This window comes from Vidua chalybeata, chromosome 16 (assembly GCF_026979565.1).
Source record: "Vidua chalybeata isolate OUT-0048 chromosome 16, bVidCha1 merged haplotype, whole genome shotgun sequence".
Lineage (NCBI taxonomy): Eukaryota > Metazoa > Chordata > Aves > Passeriformes > Viduidae > Vidua > Vidua chalybeata.
The window spans coordinates 10,458,398-10,480,325 of record NC_071545.1 but is presented as its reverse complement, the minus strand read 5'-3'; the positions used below and the strand labels follow the sequence as shown (position 1 = coordinate 10,480,325).

General features: G+C 43.2%; 1 protein-coding gene across 2 annotated transcripts in view; it reads right to left on the bottom strand.

Moving 5' to 3' along the window:
- FAM20C (FAM20C golgi associated secretory pathway kinase) overlaps nucleotides 1-21,928 on the bottom strand; it is a 57,178-nt gene that overhangs the window by 5,923 nt on the left and 29,327 nt on the right. The window contains exons 4-5 of one of the 2 annotated variants that reach the window (XM_053957714.1): nucleotides 7,303-7,395; nucleotides 5,461-5,576 (exon numbers count right to left, since the gene is read on the bottom strand). In XM_053957714.1, coding sequence (XP_053813689.1) covers nucleotides 5,461-5,576; nucleotides 7,303-7,395 — 209 coding nt within the window. Of the gene's footprint in view, nucleotides 1-5,460; nucleotides 5,577-7,302; nucleotides 7,420-21,928 lie in introns of both variants that reach the window. The other variant, XM_053957713.1, reaches the window with a different exon arrangement.

The window sequence follows — 21,928 nt, the reverse complement described above, 5'->3', positions numbered from 1 at the left end:
TTTGTCCATGAAGTTGTGATTACTTTACTCTAAGACAGCCTTTTTGCATCAGCCTGCTGTGGCTGAACTCACAAGGGCCACCTGTCCATCCATGCTCAGGAACAACTTGCCCAAATTGTATATTTATATTCACAGGGTTGGATCATAGCAGCTAAATATATCCTGGCTAAGTCCAGAAATATTTACTCTGTGGCCAAAAAGCTTGTTGACAATTACTCAAGGAAAAGAAAAGTACTTCAGGGAAGAGAAAAGGAAGAACAGAAATTACAAAAGGAAGGAAGGGATCACTCAACATATCCGTACTTCTGAGTTTGCAATTTAAGTGTTTTACCAAGCAGAATATCCTCTCTTAAAAATTGTGTTTCTGCTGATTTGAAGCTGCAGTGGGGCTTGGGCTTCAATTCAGCTGTCTCAGCTTCACCCCCTCATCTCTGGAGGGAGGGAACCATGCAGATTTATCTTGACTGCCTGAGATAACTTATCTTCCAGGGTTTCTATGACCTGACTTCCACCTGGCAGCAGGAAGCCAGTGCTCGTTCATCTCCTGCCAGATCAGTTTTGTAAAGAGCAAAAGGCCCAAGCAAATGCCCCCCCATGCCATCACAGCCTCTGCTGCTCACTAGGTAAATCTGACCTTTCAAGAAAAAGGAGTTGTATTAAACACAGCATTTTGCTCAGTGGGAAGATAAATACTCTGTTTAATAGTTTGCTTCTGTATTCAGCTTGGGGAACAATGGAACCCTGCTCTGTATTGTCAACGAAAGCAACTGGGGCTAATCACTTGACAGTAATCACACACTGGTATCCAGGTAAGTCTGGAGGAGAGCTGGGGGCTTTGGCAGTGCTGGTGTTTGCTGCTGCAGGGCTGTGCAGTGAGCATGTGTGCTGCCTGCCACTCATCCCACTCATCCCTGGCAGGATCTTCCAGCTATTGATCCTCCACAGAGCCCCATCACCTGCTCCAGCATCCAGTGCCCTGAGCAGTGGCAAGATGTGTCCTGTCGTTGAGACAGTGAACTTGCAGGAAAACCACAAGTGTATTTCTCACTGACAAGTTACATTCAATGGCAAACCTTCTTCTGCCAGCAGTTATTCCCCCCATGGGCTCAGACCTGTGGTACCTGCTCCCCGCAGCTCCTGATCAGTTTCTGGGGACAGTGGAGGTGAAAGGATGCTGGATCTCACGCTACTGCTAGAGAAATTAACTGCCTTGATTGATACAGAATAGACATCTTATTATGTCTGCCCTAGTCCTTACATACCAGCAGTAAGATGAGGCAGCCTGAATTATCTGGGGAAACATTCATTTTTAAGGTTTCTTAAAAATGTAAGGGAAAAAAAAGAGGCACCAAATATAGAAAACCACAGATCTCATTTAAGACTTCAAGGTGCTGCAGCAAGGCTCTTTGAAACCTAAGTAGGTGACCCACATTCTGCACAGCAGGCTGAGGGTGAAATTCCAGCTAGAGACACAAGCCCAGTGCTTCATGGCAATCCCACGCTGAGAGCAGGGTTTGGCTTTCCAAAGCAAAAATAAGAGAGAAAGGGGAGATGAGCTCCCTACTGGGGCACAGTCCTTCTCCTCTCACTAAAATTGCCCAAACCATATGTTCCTCTCACCAGATAAAGGTGTTTCTTGCATAAGTACACCTGCAAAAGGAGCAACAGCCAGGAATTTGTGCTCCTGCAGGGTGGGCAGGAATGGCAACAACAGCAGTATGGCAAAGCAGACAGGGAGGGATGTTTATACATGCTGGAATGTCCAAATGCTGAGCATTTCCAACGTGCAAAACACCTCTTCACTACAAGCCAAAATTGTTTCCCTAAAGCACCAGAAAGACAAGAGAACTCCATGTTGCAGTGTCTGATTTTCATTATCTGCGGAGGAATGGATGTGATTCGTAATGAAATGCAGGCAAAAATCATGGTCTGGTGATCGAAACTCCAACTAATTACAACAATTAAGAACCAGAGTGTCTGTATCTCATCTGCAAATTCTCTGTGCATCCTCCTGATAGCTGAACAATAATTCTTCTCAGGAAGAAAAGGAACAAGGGGGGATACCTTAAAGCAAATTGCTCGGCAGAGCAATTCTTTTATTCAGCTTTGCATGACTGTTAATAGAGGACATTTAGCAAGCCTCTGCAATTGGAGTACTAGAAAGAATCCTGAATATTTACTACAGCAATGCATGAAAAGATCTTTCATTTACCTGCTCAAAATAATAGGTAATTCAGAACTGCTATTGTATGCTGAGAGGGAAAAAAAATCCATAATCCCTTGGAATTGGTTAATATGAACAAAAACATAGTGCTTACTAGCTGTGTAACATTGATTTTTTTTAAGCTGCTGCCTCAATTACTTCCAAAATGAAGGCTGACATCATTAATATGTCTCTTTTTTCCTAGCAAATTACCATTCATTTGTAAAAGTAGCAGGGCTACTGCAGTCTGCCTTGCTGCAAAGGACATAAAATTAATTTAAATAATTACTGACCTAATTCCATTTCTCATGTTTAAGTCCAAACTGCCTGAAAGTGCACTTTTCTGCAATCTGCTTTCTCTCCAAGTGCAGCATCTACTGACCTGCCTGCTCACAGCCATTGTCACTTTTCCATGGGAGCAGGGATGCTGCTGGGCACTGTGCTCTGAAGCTGCCTGTGGCTCCCTGGCCCTGATTTCCATACCTGATGGGACAAGGGAGGTGGCCCAGGAGTGGAAATGCAGTGAGGTTTCTTCCAACATATCCCCACACAGGTCTGGGAGATAACACAATGCTCCTGGTGGGATCCTTGGGATGCCCTGAGCAGGGCCAGGAGCTGGACTCAATGGCCCTGATGGGCCCCTTCCAACTCAGTTAATTCCATGATCCTGTGATCGATGAGTATCATCAATAATCACCCTCTGAGGGTGCAAACCATGGGCTCCCAGCCCGAGGGGAACATCTTCCTATAAATCCAATTTCACATTGCTCGTTTAATTTTAAGAGCTGTGTGCGTGTGCATGGAGAGGGATATTCTGCCAGCAGGCACCAAGTGTCCCCATGACCATTAATTGTCACTGGGCACTGCTGGGGGTGGAGATTCAGTGACAGAGCCACCTGAAAGGGAGTCCCAGAGGGTCCTCTGCAGGCTTATGGTGGTGCACAGCCTGGTTTGTGCATGTACCCAGAGGTCACACCTCAATTTCTCACCTTTGGAGGCAGCTCTCCCTCAAAACTGCCTCAGCTGCCCTTCATCTGCCAGAGGGGCAAGTCAGCCCCTGAGCCTTCCTCAGGCTCCCTGGTCCCTCTTCCTCCTCACCCCCCAGACCACGAGTCTCACCCCAGCAGCTCCCTCTTCTCTTCCTGCCCTACCCTCAATCTGCTGCCTGAGCTGCCTGCTGGCCTTGTGGAAGTTGTTTCTAAAAGCTTAATTTAGGATCTTTGTTATTTTTTCATTAAGCATTAATTAATGTCTGTCTTTTAAGGTCAGTATGAAATACAAGACAGAGGTTGGGCATATGCTAATGAGAATCTGACTAATTAAGCTGGGGACTTGTAGGGAAGAACTCTGACAAGTAACCAACGTGATTTAACCAAAGTATATTGATGCAGGAAATGTAAAATGGAAAGAAAAATTAATTGCTTAAACATTCTATTCTCCAGAAAAGCCTGATTCATAGTTAATCAAATATTTTAATTGAATTTATCTGAGACCTCTAAATAAATTTGAATAAAGGATTATGCTTGGATGTCTGGAATTTTATAATGGCAAGATAAAGATCTTCATCTGAATTGGCAGCTTTAACTCTGTGTTGCCCTGCTCTGGCTGCTGTAAGCTGCTCAGCACTTGAGAACAATTTTGTAATGCTCAGAAATAATTCAAGTTCATCCTTAAGTCTTGAAATATAACCTAGGAAGACTAAAAATCAAGCAAACCTACCAATCCACATCTTACTTGCCAAAATAGGAATAAAATGGCTTATGTTTAAAGTGAGCCAAAGCACCTTGTACACAGTCAAAAGATTTTTTTTTTTCCATTTTTTGTGCATATTTACCTACAAAAATCAAGCAAAAAAATAGTATAGAGGGACAAAGAGGGAGGGAAAGCAACTAAGGCAAATGCAGAAATGTTGTGTCCACCAGGTTTGGTGAACATGTATTGTCACTATAACTGTGCATGTAAAACAGGAGTGCTCATAATACTGGGTAAAATGAAACCTTCTGCAATTATGTAACATATTTTACCAGCGAAGCTCCTGGAATAAATGACTGTCTGCTCAACTGTGTCCTGCAGAGCTGAACATAAATGTGAAGCTAAAAATAACAGCCGTAATAATGACTTTATTGGGGATCAGAAAAGTGTGATAAACATTTTAAGAGCAAAAGCCGGCAATGACAGCTCTGGTTTCTAGCTAACAGCCATAAATTACAGTTACATTGGGAGAAACTGTAATTAAGTCTTTGGATCTCGACTTTAGGGATCTGGGATAAACAGCTTCTGGCCAATCACAGAGAGATCTCCAGAGCTTTCTGCTCCAGATTGCCTCTTACACAAGTCACAGCCTCAGATCAGCAAGGCACACTTGCACACAGCTGAAACAATATGAATTAAGCTACTGGAATATGGCACTGTGCTTTAAATTGAACCCATAACCTATAAATTCTATATAAGAACAAACTTAAACATTATATCTATGCCTTAACGCAGAGCCTCAATTTCTCCATCTCAGCATCCAAGATGTTAAACAAGAGATGTTACCCGTTTTTCCAAACTTTTGCCCATTTTTCCCTATTCCAGCTGCATATTCTGGTGTGCAGGATGTATATTCTGGTGGAGCTCCATCCTTGACTTTGTCCACAAAATGTTGTGAAAGACTCAAGAGTGAGTGGTATTGGCTTCTGGGTAAGCCCTCAAAGCAAGAGTGAGGACTGTGAACAATTCAGGTCACTTCTAGCCCAACAGGGAATTTGAGCTGGAAGCAGGATATATTACATATGTATTTCCTGATTTTTTGTCCAAACCTCTGTTGTAATCAAACTTGAATGGCTCTGAGAAATTAGGTTTGGTACTCCAGCCAAACCCAGAAATAAATGCAGCTGACCAACAGAAGTGACAGATCACATTGCAGTGGGAAAAAAAAACGTGAATAACTAATGGGCTGGGTAATAAGGTTTTGGGTAAACTGAGAGCACCAGAAAAAACTGCATTAGATATTGCTCTACATAAAACATTTTTTGAGCACATTGCTTTGGTGAACATAAAAGCCTCTCTCTGCAGATAATTTGTCAAGGGGAAAAGGCACTCAACTCAAAACAATAAAGTCTTCTTTGTAAGCTATGTCTCCACATTTATTTTTATTCAAAGGTCTAGAAGACAGTTTTATTAGAAATATCTGAGCAATTAAGCAATCTACACATCGTTTCCTTAAGTGTGTGTTCAGCGGGATAGAGAGAAGAGAGTGTTATTTCCAGGACTACCTGGTGAGATGAAAAATGTTCTCCACAGCTTCTTGTCACGAGTAACATCTCGTATTTCTCTCGTCATGTTAACCAGTCTACCTGCGACCGGGGGCACACGCCGGAAATCCAGGATCCTGCAAGAGGCAGAAAAGACATGGTTTATGTAAAGGATTAAAGTGTAATGAGAGTTATAGGTTTTAGGAAGCTTCATTACACTCTGAAGGCACATTTATCTGTGGTCTTTAAGGAGTATAAAGCCCATCACTTTAAAGGGGATAATTCCTCATGTAATGTATTACAAAATATGTCCTGAATATGATGAGCTCTGCACTGCCTAGGTAGTATGGAGTAAAATACAAGAAAAGTATGGAGGGCATTGTTCCATGATAAAAATGAAGATACATACGATTCCAAAAACTGGAGACAGCAAAAATTTATATTTTCATTTTGTGCTACTTCATGATTGTTATGACATGCATTTTGCTCACCAGTTTTTAAGTGACTTGGGGAATGGGATTTCAGCCTCTTTCCTGCATAAACACCATGTAATTCTTTTTCTGACAGCCTTAGTATGTGTTTGATTTATTTCCTTCTGCCCCTGTCTGTTTTAAAAACCTTATACCAACCTAAACAATCTCCCTGAGACCAAAAATCTTCCCACAGGCAAAGGCTGGGAGAAGAGCCTCTCTCTATCCCCAACTCCCCTGCCTTTAGAGATCATAAAAACCTCTCTATGAAGCACTGCTATTAGATACAGTAAAAGAGCAAAGACCCCATACAAAGTCTCCCCATAGGCAAGATTTTTATATCCACTGTCTGCTGTTCAGATTTTCTTCATTGGGTAGCAACTGCTTTTCCTGCTTAGTGTGTGGATATTTAACACACTCCCCCGTAGGAACTCCACTGATGTTTTTTTTTCTACAGCACCATCTGCTTAAAAAGGCAATATAAAATGTAAAGCAGAAGGGATCAACACCAAGGTCAACAACAATGAAATAGAGAAGATCCTTGAAGGATCTGATCAGGATTGGCTCTTACTGGAAATCCTACCCTATGCCACCCACCAACACGTTCCCATATCCCAGCCATCATTCCAGAAGGCAGCAATGCTATACAAACCCCCAAGTAATTTGTGGCCCCAAAGCTTTGTTCTTTTGAAAGGATGCTTTTCGTCTTTTCACAGTGTGAAAGAGGCTTCAGTGAACTGTCATTGTTTCCAGACATACTGTTAATCACTAATTAGTAATTCCCACCCCTCAGCTGGGCAGGCAGGGAGGGCTGCAGTCTTGGGGTATCCACCATCCCCTGCACTAACTCTGGTGGGGAGACATTTTCAGCAACAGGAGCATGAGATGACCACCACTGCCCTCTCCTTCCCACTAACTTTTGGCATAAATATGCTCCTGATGTGGGACAGGCCCAGCTTTTTGCTGTGAAGCCAGAACTCCCTTCCATCTCAAGGACTCCTCTCTGAATGCACCCTTCCCACGGCTCCATTGGATCTCTGTGCCCTGGAGCTAATTGGGGTGAGCCAGGCTCCCGTCACACTAACGTGACACATTCCCTGGGAGATGGGTCCTCTCCATATGTACTGCAAGATCACAAGGGAAATTGATTTCTCAGCTTCTCTTCAATTTTTCTTTTTGAGAATTACTTATTGCCAGGTTTCTCATTCCCAGAGTAAGTCACATTTCCTAATTATTAACTTACTCTTTCATCATCTGCCATTTCATTTATTCATGGCATTTGCCCACCTTTGTTCCATTTTCCCCTTTTAAAAAGTAATTCAGTTACAGAAATGGCCAAATGCAGCAACTTATCACAATATTTCCCCTTTTAATGTAAATCTGTCCTACTTGCCTGTCGAGGTGAAATGCTGCTATTTCTGCATTATGTCTCTCATAGTCTGAGAAGTAAAAAAAGTCAGGCGGGGTTTCTTGTTCTCTGGTTTGCCTGCAAAGGAAAACAAGGGAAGTGCTTTAATGAAGGGTTAGCATTCCTAAGGAGCAGCGCTCAGTGATCAACATGCTGTTCAGGAGTTCTGTATTGTTTGCTTATTGGAAGACCTTTAAATACCTCATTTGTGCATTATTTGCCATGCAACCTTCATTTTATCTTCTTTTTTTGAGCTACTCCAACAAAAAATAGGAATTAAAGACTTGTGCAGGCAGTGTGCTGTCACAAAGCTGTTCCACTCAGAACTCTCGCTCTATTTAACAAGATCTGTTTTATCACTCTCAAACATTTCATTAGCGATAGCGGTGAAGACAATGTCATTTCATTAAATTATCATTAACTGTAATTATGAATTTTCCAAAAGTAATAACATTTTTCTTTCATCTTTGGCAGCCATGCAGCTCCCATCTAGAATATGCCTCTCCCTTTGTATTACTTAGAGCCAAAAGTGACATGTTTTTCTCATTTCAGAAGGAACGGGATCATTGCAGTTTGATGGCCACAACACTTGTCATGTTTCTAAGAACATTAACAAGACTGTGCTTGAGAGAGGATGCAGAATTTCTTGTTTCTTCAGTTTAAGAACCAATAAAAAATGTCATTCTGATAGGAAGGCTGGAAATAGGAAGGCTAAAGCTTCCACACCACAGTACATGGAAAATACAAAGCTCTGTGTAAGAGAGGAGCAAATCTGTCTCATTTCAAGCACCTTCCAGACCTTTTGGATGGAGCACAGCTCAAGCTGCTGACCAGTGCAACATCTGGGTCCCACCTCTACCTGTTTTGAAGTCCTCAGAGGGAGATAAGCCCAGCAAAGCTGCCTGCAGAGCATCTGCAAGGGAGGACAGCTCTCCAGAAGAGGAAAACAAGGCTCTTTCTCATTCCCTGCTGCCACAGGTGGCCCAGCTGACAGCTCACGCATCACTCGTGCTGCCTGCTGGCAATGAAAATACAGCTTCTGCACGGGGACCTTGGTGCATGAGAGGCTTTGGGATAGTGCTGGTGCAGAGCTCAAACCTCCTAATTTGAAGTCCTAATTTGGGGTTTGCTGGGACCTGAAGCTGTGTCTACCCACCACTGTGACTACCAGAGCTGCTGTCTGCCCACAAACCACCTGGGGCTCTCCAAGCTGCTGAAGAATCCAGATAAGTCCTGTGGTTTTTGGCTGTACGAAGACTTTGCTGTGCACCCAGCTGGGTTTGAAAGCCTGATATCCTTCTCAAACATTCCTTTTTATTATATTAACATCATGGCAAGGTATTCTATCTTGCCCAAAATGATAAACAACATCAAGGTATTTGTCTTGTGTCCAATAGAACTCAAGGTCAGAGTGACCTTAAACACCCCAGTGATGCTCTGGTAAAATGGCACTGACCACTGTCACAGCAGTGGTCATGGAGGTGGCTAGCACTTGGCAGAAGTCCTGCTCAGGAGCTGCTGTGGCCACAGAGATCACAAGGACACAAGCTAAAAGCGAGCCTGGCATAAAATAAAAAATAGTATTTTGCTTTGTCACTGTAAGAAATACAGAAGGGGGAGGAGCACACCCACAAAAAGGAATAGGGGAGAGCAGAACCCCACACAATGCACTAAGCAGTCAAGACAAGAGTTAGGAGCTGCAAGCTCATTGTGCATATTCCCTTAAAAAATGAAGGAATGAGCCCCGCATATTAATTCAAAGAAAAAAGATTAACCTATTTCTGCTGGCGATAAAATTACATATTTGTATGTAACTTTCCCTCCTTTCCAGATTTTAAAAGGGTTGATTTCTTCAACAAATCCTTACCTCAGAAACTTTACGTACATCAAGCACGGTGGGTAAGGTGCAGAAAATATTACTAATTAGCTAATCAATGTCATCTGCTTTTTATCTCCTGGACACTTAAAAAAAAAACCACAGCTGCTCCTTTATGAGAAAATCTTGCTGCAGAAAATCAGACTGAACTGGGGGCTGGGTCTCAGCCTTGCAAGCACAGCCCTGCCCCAGCCCAGCCCCTGCTCCCTTTCACTGCTCCCTGTGCTCTCTGCCACCCCCGGCAATGGCTGTGGATATTTTTCATTTGGGAGTAAGGACAGCTGTCCTGCAGGCTCAGGCTTGTTTGTACACATTTTCCTGCTGTCATAATGTATTATTAAGTGGTTGCACACCCACCTAAGGAAATAATGAAATTGATTGCCCTAAAGCCTTCAAAAACAGACACCAAATCCACAGTGCAATCTAGACAATGGAAATACCAGCTTTTTTTGAACCTGATAACACATCTTCAGTGCTTAAGGTGCTTCCCTCTACAAAAACCACTCTCCAGCCACTTTTCACATGGTCCATGCCCATGTCCAACACATGGTATCCATTTCTCTGCCTCTTGAAAACACCATGTTATTCAGAAAGCAAAGTGGAAGGAGGATTTACCAACTATCCAAGACACTTTATATTCCTTATATTCCTCTGCAGAGCTCTCCAGAACTAAGATGTAGCAGACCCAAACATGAAACCCTCTCCTGAAACAACCTTGAAATATCCTTTATGCTGACTTACTCTAATCTTCTACGGATATAACAGAAACCTGGTTTCTTGGATCTAATATTAACTAGACTGGTTTTTACTCAAGCAGACATTTATTTTTAATTTGATGTCTGCAGCAGTACCTGAAGAGGTTCCTTGGGAATTCCCCAGCCAGAGCAAGCTGCCACACCACCAGCAAACACTAACACGTGTGTGGATTGCAGCCCAAGAAACACAACTGAACTTACAAAGCCACATGAGTCTGACACAGCTCTGAACCAATGCCATTAACAGACTGATATGAGAATGGCTTCAAGTGTCAAAGGGCACCTACATCATAATCTAGAATGCTTACTTTATGCAACTGTATTGACACATAATTTTATTTTTTCCATGTTAAAAAATGCCTTTTTTTTAACTGTGCACAATCTAATCAAGTCTGTTTTTTGCTAGTTCTAATGATCTATTCCGATGTAAAAATATATAGAGGTGGAAGATCAAGCTGCTTTCAAGTCTTCAGCCCCTAAGTGACAGGCTAGGAAAGGGTAATGAACTCCCAGACCCTTCCAGGTCAAGTAAAACATCTTTGAAAACAACACTGGAACTGATCCACACCAATGCATGTTTTAAATCAGAATTGCATTTTAAAAGGGAAAAAAACCCGCCCCTACATACCAGTCAGTTTGATTTTGTTATCTGATGGTTATTGAAGGTTATTGTCTAATAAAATGACACATATAATGAGATACTTGTGCAAAGAGACCACCACAACTTCTGGGGGACAATGAATTGCAGCCTGAGCTCCTCAGTGCCAGCAGTGCCATCCCACCCCGAGCAGGGACAGGTTCTGCACAGGTTGCAGACAGTGGGAGAAGATTTCTGGCAGTAGTTCTTATTTTGCAAACAGTTGGAATCTGGTGATCCTCTCTTTGGAGAAGGATTTGGCAGATATTTATAACGGCAGGCTGGAAAGCTCTGGAGGAGAGACAGATGGAGGTCTGTTGATACTGCACACAGTTAAAAATTACACGGTGGCACCAGCCCAATTACAGCAGGAGGAAAAGACAAATCAGCACGGTAACACGTGTAGGGGAGAAGTAAGAACTGAGGGGAAATCAAAGCCCATGAAGATTTTCCCACCATGGCACAACTCAAAAAACACACAGGAAGCAAAGAATGATTTTAGACAGGGACATGTTCGTGTTGACACAAGACAAGATGCAACTGTGATCTGATCTGGTGGCTATAAAAGTGAGTCATGCTTACAAAACAGAAGAGAGAAAGCTGCTCTGATAAATGAACAGTCATGAATAAATCTGGTGAGTCAGCTCCTTTCTAGCTATGGCTGGGACCTGGTTTGGTGTTCAGTAGTATTTGGATAAATCAACATAATGGTTTGTGTTCAGAAATAGTTGCAAAGTCTCAAGCTTCTCTTCAATGTTTCTGTATTTTTTTTTTTCTTTTTGTCAATTACTCAGTCCTCCAGCCTCAACATTAATAACTTCTGAGGAGTTTTCTTTTTGCTGTTCATGAACCGAATCACCACAGGGCAACTGAAGTCTCTGCAGACACTCTGGTATTTCAGAAATCAGTATTATAAAAACTAAACCTTTACCATGGAAATCTGTATTTAGTTTCCAGGATCATTAGCATACACCTGCCTAAACTACCAGGATCAACACCCACCAGGGCCATGCATTACTCGAAAGAATCCTGCTCAGTGCCAGACTTCCTCTGCTCTGGAGGGGTTCTATTATCTGTACAGCAGCCAGAAAGCTAAAAAATAGGGCAAAGAGCCCAAAGTGAGCTAAGTGTTATCCTGACAGACACATGCTGCCTCCCCATGCTGCAGTCCAAAGACATCTCGGAGACACCTCTTGTGTCAGACCCACGTCCCTGAACTGAGGAGAGGATGTGCTGCTGGCTGGAAAACAGCTCCTTTTAAACAGGCTACCCTCGTGTTCTGACACATAATCAGGGGAATCAGCCGCTGGGATTAGGGATGATTAGGGAGCACGACAAGGAGCTTTGCTGCAGCAGGGAGCAGGTTTAGTTGGTTCAGGCCATTTTGCAGACAGAGCCCCTGCCTGACCCAGCCAGGGGAATTGGACAGCAGCAAACTCACTAAAAGATATAAAGCAGTGAGGCTTTGTAATTGCATTGGCAGGGACAGGACTAGCACTGATAAAAGCATCATTTGGCTATTGGAACAGATAACAGGAGATTAACTGGGTCCACCCACAGCTATAGGTTGCTATTCTTCTCCTTTGGAAAGCAGCTTTCCTCTCATGCTGAGGAGCATTTAAGGTGTTTAAATACCTGTCCTGAAGCCCAGTTGCAGGCTTAACAGCTCATACACAGTGTTACCTAAATGATAAAATATAGCTAATACCAGACTAAAAGGATAGTTACTGCAAGACTAAAAGGTGGCCACTCAGCAGTTTGCTGCCGTTTCAATGATTTTATGGCCTGGAATGGACTTGGGAAGTTTTTGCATTTGGAAGCTCCACAAGCAGCCCCTTGATCCAGCACACCACTGAAGCACAGATGCTCCATCAATTCCAGAGAGCCTTTCTTCCAACACAGACAGGCATGAAATCTCCCAAGCCCCCACTGATCAATTTCTTCTTTGTACTAATAGGAAACTCAGACTGAAAGTCCAGTGTCTGCTTGCAAGATTTTCTCCCTCCCTCCCCTCCATGCAACGCTTATGTCAAACTGGATTGTGCAGCAGGGGGATCTAGAGTGCCCTGAGATCATCTAAAGCTTATTATTCTAAGTAAAGGAGGCAGCCCATGGGAAAAAAAAAAAAAAAAAGGTGTCTCTGAGGCAGCTGCAGTCCTTAGGAGGGTACTGAGATTTTGCATGCAGAGTTGTATCATCTGGGAGGGTTTTCAATGCACTTGGCACCAGTTAGAACAGGTGGGAAAAATGCCATTTAATTTTATAATACATTTTAATGGCTTAGTAAGTCCTTAGGACGAGAAATGATACGGTTAATGCAGCTACATCTACAGTAGCAGAGATATCTGGTGCCTATTTCTGACTCCTTATGGAGCCTTGGCAGCTGATGGCTCTGGCTTTATCAAAGCATTGTGCTACAAAGAGCACTCCCAGGGATGATAGGAGCTGTTTACAAGAGCAGAATATGGGCCAGAAAATGAGTGGCCAACGCAGGAATGCAAAGACATGCAATTTGAGTGGTACAGAAAGGATGTTTGGCCCGTTTCACTGCTATCAACCAAATGACAATATGGGCCCCTGCAGGATATTCAGGCTTCTCCAGTTTAAGTAGCAGCTCTGCAGCTTGAAAAAATGAGAGAATATTTACTGTGGCAGAGAGACAGAAATTCACACAGGGATGTGATAGCAATAGGAATAATTAGCAAACTGCCAAAAGGATAAATACCCAGATCATGCTCTTGTGTGCCAGCCCCCGAGTGCTTTTCTCCTGAGCAGACGGAGAAAGCTTGACAACAGCACATGCTCAAGGACCAGTTAGCTTAATATAAACCATAAACTTATGCAGAGAATAACAGTAAGCCTCTGAAAGCACATTTGTATATATAAATCTCTTGTTACCCTGCACAGAAGGACAGTGGGGGGAAGATGGAGAGAAAATCCACAGGGATACAGTGTATTGGGGTGGGTTTTCTTTCTCTTTCCTGTGGAAGAGCAAAAGGAGGCTCAGGAGGTCACCTAGCCCATCCCCTGGCCCCAGGGTGAGATCAGCTAGAACTAAACCATTCTTGACAGACGTTGCTCTAATGTGATCTTCAAAATGTACTTTTGTGATCACACAGCTACAGCCCTCTTGTCCTACTGTGCTGGCCTTCCTCCCCTGCTTATTTCCAGCCTTGCTCTTTCCCCTCATTCCAGGATCAAGGAAAAACCATCCTGAAAACACCTGCTGCAACTGATGTGAGTGCCTTTCTGAGGGGGGATACATGTGACAAACACACCAGAACAACTGGCTCCCATTCCTGAAAAGATCATCCCCAGGCCAAGAGCTGGGAATGAAGCCTTGACACCCTGAGATTGCAGATTCCTCAGCTCAAGAAGCCCCTCCTTTACTAAGCACAATTAATTTATTTTTAACTCATTAAAAATCCAACCAACCCAGAGTCCTGGAAGCCTATTTTAGGCTTTGCAATTAAAACTAGCACTGTTCTTAGAAGACAAAGAAGCAACCTCTAATTCCTCTACACAGGTCAGGGCATTTGTGAAAAGGTTGTGAAAAGTCAGTCCCTTGCTAGGAGCAGCACCAGTGGAAGGTTCCTGCCATCCCGTGCACTAGGTGTCTACATACATATATATATATACACATGTATATGTATATATATATAAAAGCAGATTTTCACCTGAGCAAACATTGAGTTACCACTCCTGCCTACACAAGCAGATATGATATGAAGGGATGAATAATCACGGCAAATAATATGATCCAAGAATATGAAAAATTCATTTTATTCTCCACTAAACTATAAAAATAATAATACACCCAGACATTTTCCTCTTTCTGGGGGCTTTTCCATTTCTTTTAGTGGTATTAATATCTTAAAATGCACCTTCTCCATACTGCTGCCTTTACTGACATTGTGCTGACAGTAAAGTCAAGACATAATCTCACCAATCATCATTTCATTGTCTACCAGCCCAGAAGAATAGCTCTTTTTTCATTCATTCTTTTGTGCTTTCAAATGCATAAGACATGAAGAGAATCTTTGATCAGCACAAAACACATAAGAGTTTGATCACCTGGGAAAATTTCCTTCAGCAATTCAGAATATCACTTCCAGCTCTGCCCAGTAAGTAGCTGACTGTCACCACGGGAAAAGCAAATGGAAAAAAAATCTATTAGTGTAAGCACATTTGTCAGGATGTGTTCCCCACCCGTGCTTTTTGGTGTGACAGCCACTGGTCCCCTCCCTGTCCCCTGGGAATGTGGCTGAGAGGATGGGGTGAGCTGGGTGCTGAGCTCAGCCTGGTCAGAGCTCAGATTCACAGGCTGGTGTGATTCTTATTCCTTCCTATTCTTATTTATTCTTATTCTTCTTGTTGTTATTATTTAGGAGGTGGCTGTAAAGAAAGCCACGTTAGTGAAATGCTTTACAGAGCAGGTAAGCCCTACAAAACCAGAGAGATGAGCTCCAGTGTTACCCAGCTCCAGATGGATGTACAGAGAGGCATTTAATGTATAATCCAGCACATACAGCAATATCTAACACTGCCTGCTGTGGTTTGGACATGATGTGACCAGACAAGTAGGATAATGCTTTGCAACATTTGCCTGTATTTCCCCTGCACCCTGCAATCACTAGTGAGGTGCTTTTTTGCCTTTCTTTAAGGAATCTTTAAATTTAAAAGGCAGGCATAGTGTTGGGAAGCACACAAGGTTAAAAAACATTTGAGGTAAGATGAGTTTTTCCAGTATTATGGGGCCGATCTCAGTTATTATGGAAAAGCAGCCCCCCCTGGATGCTGGGGTAAGGGAAATAAAGCTGCTTTTCACAACCACTGCAGGGCTGCTTCTGCTGTAAGCATTGACCTGCACAGCTGCTTTATGGCCAGCAGTGGGGACTGAAGGGTGCATTTCCAAAATCAGAAGCTCAGGTTCAGACAAGGCTCCCTCTGCCCAGGGAGCTCAGCAGGAGGGTTACAATCCATACTGGAGTGCATTGCACAGGAGGCAGCACACACCCCCAGAAATTACAGGGCTGCAAAGGTGGGACTTGCTGCAAACTCATCTTTGTCTCCCTCCTTGAGATGCTGGTGGGAAGAAGGAATGTAGAGAGCAGATGAACACTGATGCCACAGTGGCTAAGTGGCAGTGCTCGTTGGGTAGAAATGTTTTTCCATCATCCAGAACAAGCAGGGCTTGCACAGAAAAACAAATGAGTCATGGTATGAAAGGAAAGGCAAGCTCTGGGAAGCTCCTGTCACTAATTTACTCTGCAGATAAAACAAAATTCTTGACCCAGAAATAAGGTTTGGTTCATCCTGGAGGTAGAAACCTGACTTGACATACAAGAATTGAAAGATTAAAAGGTACTTGACAGCACAACAGAAGAGTTCCCAGTGCCAATGTTAACGTGGTCAATGCTGTTGTCACAGTAGGGAGAAAAAAGCCTCACAGCAATTAAAAAGCAGGAGATGTCATTAATGAGGTGTTGCAGTGATATTTTGTGTCTTTTTAAAGACATCTTCATTAAGAAATTCTATCACCATGAATATTTTCTGTCCCTGCATGGCTTAGATTCCTTTGTGCTCTTAAGCAAGTGGCGTGAGCATGTTTGCCGTGCCAAGCCCATGATATCTGTCATCTTTCCCCTTGTTTTATCCCTTTGAGGCTCCACTGTACATTGTCTGCTCGCCACAAATTGCAAACATGAAAAATGATACAGCTGCAAAAACTATTTTTGAAAAACTGTCAAGAGCAAACAGAGCTCCATGTGAGCCCAGTTACCTGCAGCCTCCCTTCAGGAAAAAGACTGCAGAGTATTTTCTACAGAGCTTTTTCACAGTGGACCTCAGACCACTTCTAGAGGTCTGAGAGCACAGGAGGGAAAAATATGTGTAAAATTAGAAGTCTGAAGCATTTCTTCAGCCCTGAGAATGTTATTTAATATGTCTGGGGTCATTAAGGGTAGGGATTTAATGGAACAATAACATTAAACATATTAGAGGCATAGCAGAGCTCAAATTTCTTTGAGCTTTTTGGATTTTTTTCTTCTCACTGTACGTGATGTATGTGCCCATTGAAATTCCTGGGTTCACAATAGGTTTATAGGTTGGAAAAAGTAATTACTGTGACTCTGATGTAGTGATACATAATTTCTTCCTTTTTATTCACAAGTTTCCTTGCTAACATTGTGAGAACCACGAATTCTAGTGAGTTTGTCCTCAAAATCTCCCAGGAAGCAGGAAAATATTAGCCCCGTTTTTCAGCAAAAAGCTGCAAAAACATGGAGCTATTAAGGATTCAGCTCTGCCCTGAGCGAAGCGCTCGAGCCTCATTAAGCACATGCTTAACTTTGGGCACACATATAGCCAGTGAACTATGTGTGTCCTTGACAGTCAAGCACAGACTTAATCCTTCCTCGGAGCTGTTTTGTGCTCAGCACTTTGCAGGAACGAGCCCGTGATCAGCACCAGATCCCTGCAGCAGCTCTGGCCACTCAGCCTGGCCACTGCCAGACTCACAACTGCTCCTTCTCCTTCTTCTTTCCACCCATGACAACAACTCCTTTGGGAAAAAAAATCATTTTCCAAAAAGCATTCTGCCAAAAGCACAAGTCAGTTTGGCCATGGGCTTTGGTAGGTCCCAAATGTCACCTTTCAGGCTGACCCTGAGGCCTGCAAGACTCCTTGTAAGTGAAATGAGGCTCAAATCCTGCCTTTCAGTGTGTCTCCTGCCCCACACAGGCAAATACAAAGAGATCTAGAAAGGCTCAGACAACTTTTGTGAGCTCTTGTGCTCCTGAAATGCCTTTTGAGCTGTGCCAGGTGGAGGAATGTGCTGAGGGGCCGCAGGGCAGTACGAAACACAATGTACAGACCCAATGTTCTCCTCTCCAGGACAAAATTAGTCTGAACTTTGTATTGACACCTCTAGAAGCACTACAGTGTTTGCACTCTCTATTCAGCATATTTGGACCATGCTGTCTCTTCCAATTTGTAGGGGGAAGTTTGAATTTCTGCACCCTGTGCCTCCCTCTCTCATTCATGAAGTGTTACAGTTGTTAAAATCATGTAACAGGAATAAAACCTATGGCTCAGAAGAATAAATAAAAGGATGCTCAGGCTCCAGCTATAAAAGTGAAAAATCCTTTGAGATTTCAGTGTTTTGTGTCATGGCTGTCCTCTATATCTGATTTGTATAGGAGAGCTGTGCTGTCCCAAGGACCCAGAAGCAGTAACCAGAACCAGTAACTAAGATCATGCTCCCTCCTCCCATCCCACCTGCCCATGCAGAATTTCAAACACTTTTGGCTTTATATTTCCAGTTTACCATTCAAGAGCTGCTGGAAAATGCAGTGCACTGAGTGCCCAAGACTTCGGACAAATAACTACCATCAAAATCATTAATGGGACAGAGCCTACACAGTGTGTGGACCAATATTTTAAGAGCATGAAATTCTATTTGTAGAGCTGCTTTACCAGCTATGCATATCAAAATTTCAGTACAAAATGAGGAATAGGGGATCAGAGCATCTTGTGCAACCTCCTCCTGCAAACCCCAGACCTTCTGAGTGGCAGCAGACAGCTCAGCCCCAGCCCCCACGCATCATTTCCCCTGAGAATGCTCCAGAGAGGGGCCAGAGGATGCACTGGTGCCCCATCCTTCTGCCCATCAGAGGGGACTTTCACCCAGACAACCACAAGTTTTGCTTTTCAAGCTTGCTTCAATCCCAGATCCTGAGACTCTTCCATAATTCTGCCACTGAGGACAGCAGGCATGTGGTTCCTGTGAGATAATTGCTCCCCAGGACTGATTCCAATTCCTCGGAGGTGTGATTTCCCAGTAAAGCACACACACCCCTGAACTCGCCTTCCTGCTGCTGTTAACATTCCTTAACTTGTGGCAAAGGGTGATGTGCCTCTCTGAGCTGGAAAGGAGGTGTAATTGCCTGCCTCAGACTGCTTCATGGTTACAAAAGAAAAGGGAACTGCTTTGATATGGTGTGGTTATTTCATTGCTCTAATAAAGCAAACTATGCAACCTCTCTGTTTCCTCGTTTATTTTATTTTAACTCCTGCCTCATTACCACTTCTGCCAGCAAACACAATCTCTGTGAAGAGTGCCCAACTTATTCTTTGCCCTAAGCTGGTTCTGCAGTTCATGGGTAACCCTTCATTTTCTCATGTGTTCTCTTCCCAGCCAGAATTTTGCCTAGACAAGGAATATGGAACAGCACTTTGCTGCTGGCCATCCCCCAGCTGAGTTCTGGCACTGGCCCCATCCCATTGCAAAGCCCTGCAGGTGATCAGGCTGGTTTCCCCTCACCCACACATCTACCACCTGGATTGTTTCCATCTGCAGAGGGTTCCATGTTTGGGAATGTGCTGATACCACCACTCTGAGCATTTCTCAGGGAGTTACTTACTGCCTGCAGGCTGCCAAGGTGACTTACAAGTGCAAATACTCCTGGGTGCTCCTAAACCTCTCAACAACTTGGGAACAGCATTCATTCCTCAGCCTCAGTCAGAGGATGCCTTAATTTTCAAGTAGAACGCAGCCCTGGATCATCTTGGTTTTAACCTAAATGTTTCACTTCCTAGCTAAATTTGAGTTAGTTAACTCTATCTTTCTCAGCCTTGGTTGTTCATTTATTGCATGAGGAAGAGAGTACTAGGTTGGAAGCTTTTTTAGTAGCCTTTTCACAGAATAATCGTGCTGTTTTACAAACCTATAAAAAAAAAAAACCCTTTCCTTTCTCTCTAAACTTCTCCTTTTCCAGGCTGGAAACCTTCCCTGCTAATCCACACTTTATATTAAGGGCACCACATGAGTCACAAATTACACTGGAAATTGCACATCAGGGTCCTTTAAGCTTACAACCGTCTGCATGAAGGGTGGGTTCATGCTCTGCAGCCCACAGGGAGTCACTGGGTTATTCCCAGGGGAAAATCAAGCTATATTAGCATCTCTTCCCTCTTCTCCACCTCCACTGAGAAGGAGGATTTTAACCTCCTGGCCTCCATGTGGGCCCTGCTGCCTGGGGAGCTGCAAATATAGTCCCTGGTTGCCACAGAGAATCATTCCTCTCCTCCTTTTATCCCAGTTATAGACACAGCATTTTAGGGAAAAAATGGAGGTGCAGCTTTGGAGGAGAATCACTTAAAATGACAGTGGATGCAGGATTTCAAAAGGGCTCAGTATTGGCCTAAACTGCTTCTCTTCTATAAATAAAAATAGACCTACTGAAATCTCTGAAAAATATTCCATATGAAAAGATAAAGAGCAAAAGGATGTTAGGGGAAGATCTCCATGGCACTGCAAGGGAGGGAAGGCTGTGGCTGGCTTGGCTGCTCAGGGCAATCACTGTTTTATATAAACATCTCCCATCAAGTGCAATCATTCGGTGAACTCCCATGCTCGAGGTGCAGACCAATATTCACGCTTGGTGGGTTACAAAAACGCACCCACTCAGAGCTGGAGTGGAGATAAAGAAAGGGATCTGTGTGTGTGTGTGCAGGCAGATACAGGGAACTCTTCCCTCTGGCTGTGCTGAGCCAGTGGTCAATGTGAAACAGGTGTGCTCCCCTGCCCCACTCTTAGACATTCATTTCAGCTGATTTAAAATTTAAAGTCTATCTACACTGAGGATGTTTGGTAAGGTAAGGGGAGATTTCAATAAAGTGGAAGAGCGTTTATAAAAAAAAGCAGAGCTCAGAAAAAACAACATGTGAAAAAAAGAGGCAAGAGTAGAGGACAAGAGAGGGGAGGAAAATCATGCAAAAGATGTGCAGTAAAAGCTTTAGTGAAATGATATTGTTGCCAGATTTTTTTCTTTTTTTATGGAGCTGATTTATGACATGCAGCTGCTTTTCTCTAACAGTGAATGTCTGGTTACCTCTCCTTGGATTTTTAACTGTGTTTAAATGTCTACAAAATGTGAAGCTTATCTACTGTATGTACAGTGTGATAGCTGTGTGTGTGCACAGCCCACAGCGTTTGGTTTCAAAGACAGAATGAGGTCTTTCCCAAAGCCAAGGACACTTGTATTTCAGTTTTCCTACTGTGTGGATAAGTAAATGGCAGAGCAAAGCGATTGTGTGCTTTTACCATTGGACTTCATTGTCCCATTCCTGCAGCACTTACTGTTTTTCCTCTGGGTTTGATCCAGCTTTCCTTCTACTCAGTGAAAGGTTTCCCATGAGTTCAAGGTGAACTAGATCAGGAAAGACAGAGCCAGTTCAAACTGGGACCTGACCTGCATGTACTCAAATGTAAAGGGCAGAGAATTCATGGGAAAAGCTCTCCCTTGACTCCAGAGAACTGTGGAACAGATGCAGACTCAAGCAAATAATAAATGAACCACCTGTGACAGCAAACACCCCGTTCTCATCCACGCCTGGATGAGGGGGACAGGAGATATAACCTCTGGTTTTAGCATTTAGTTTGAATATACCCATGATATCCTCCACAGCTCTTGCCAATATCAAGCGGATAATGCCGGATTAAGCAAGAGCAGGACCTGAAGAATCTTAAATTAATATTGGAATTTCAACTCTGTCTAGAGCACACCGGGTGTGTGACACTTTCAGGACCTGAGATCTCAGATAGCAAAGAATACACAAGCCATCTTTTTGTGTTTTATTACAGGTCCCTCCTTAAGCAATCTCCAATAGGCTGCTATTACCAAATGCCTGAATAAATTCCAATAAAGTTGAGTGAAGATCTTCATTTTATCACAAATATTGGCAAGAATTAAACCTGGGGTTTTTTTTCTTTTTTTTTTTTTTTTTTTCCTGTGCACTGTTTTCCATGCAGCTCACAGGCAGTGATTGTATTGACAGAACTGCTCAACATCAATATGAATGTCAGAGAAGTATTACAGGATTAGTTACAGCCAGCCAGAGCACCTCTGGACTGAATCAGCTCATTGGTTCAAACAGGTGGAAGAGGAAACCAAAAACAAAGTGGGTTCCTTGCTCACCTCCAGGAAAACGATGAAAATTACTCAAAGGGGCAAAAAAGATTAGATTTGACATTTCACTTTTTTATATATACACATATCTTTTTAGCCACCTCTTTAAAATATTATCTCTACCCTTTGATTTCCATATGCTGGTTCTACAATGTCACACCGTCACATTCTCCAAATTAGGGATTTCACCTTCATACCTACAGTGCAGTCTAAGAGCATGGCACAAGGTGTCCCAGGAATGTCAGGGAATCACCTCCTGCTCCCACCACCCAGCTCTGGCAGGGGCAGAGGCCAGAGCAGTGGGGACAGTGAAAACAAAATAACCCAAAACCCCACTGTTTTCATAAAATCCTGTAAGAATTAAACACTCAGT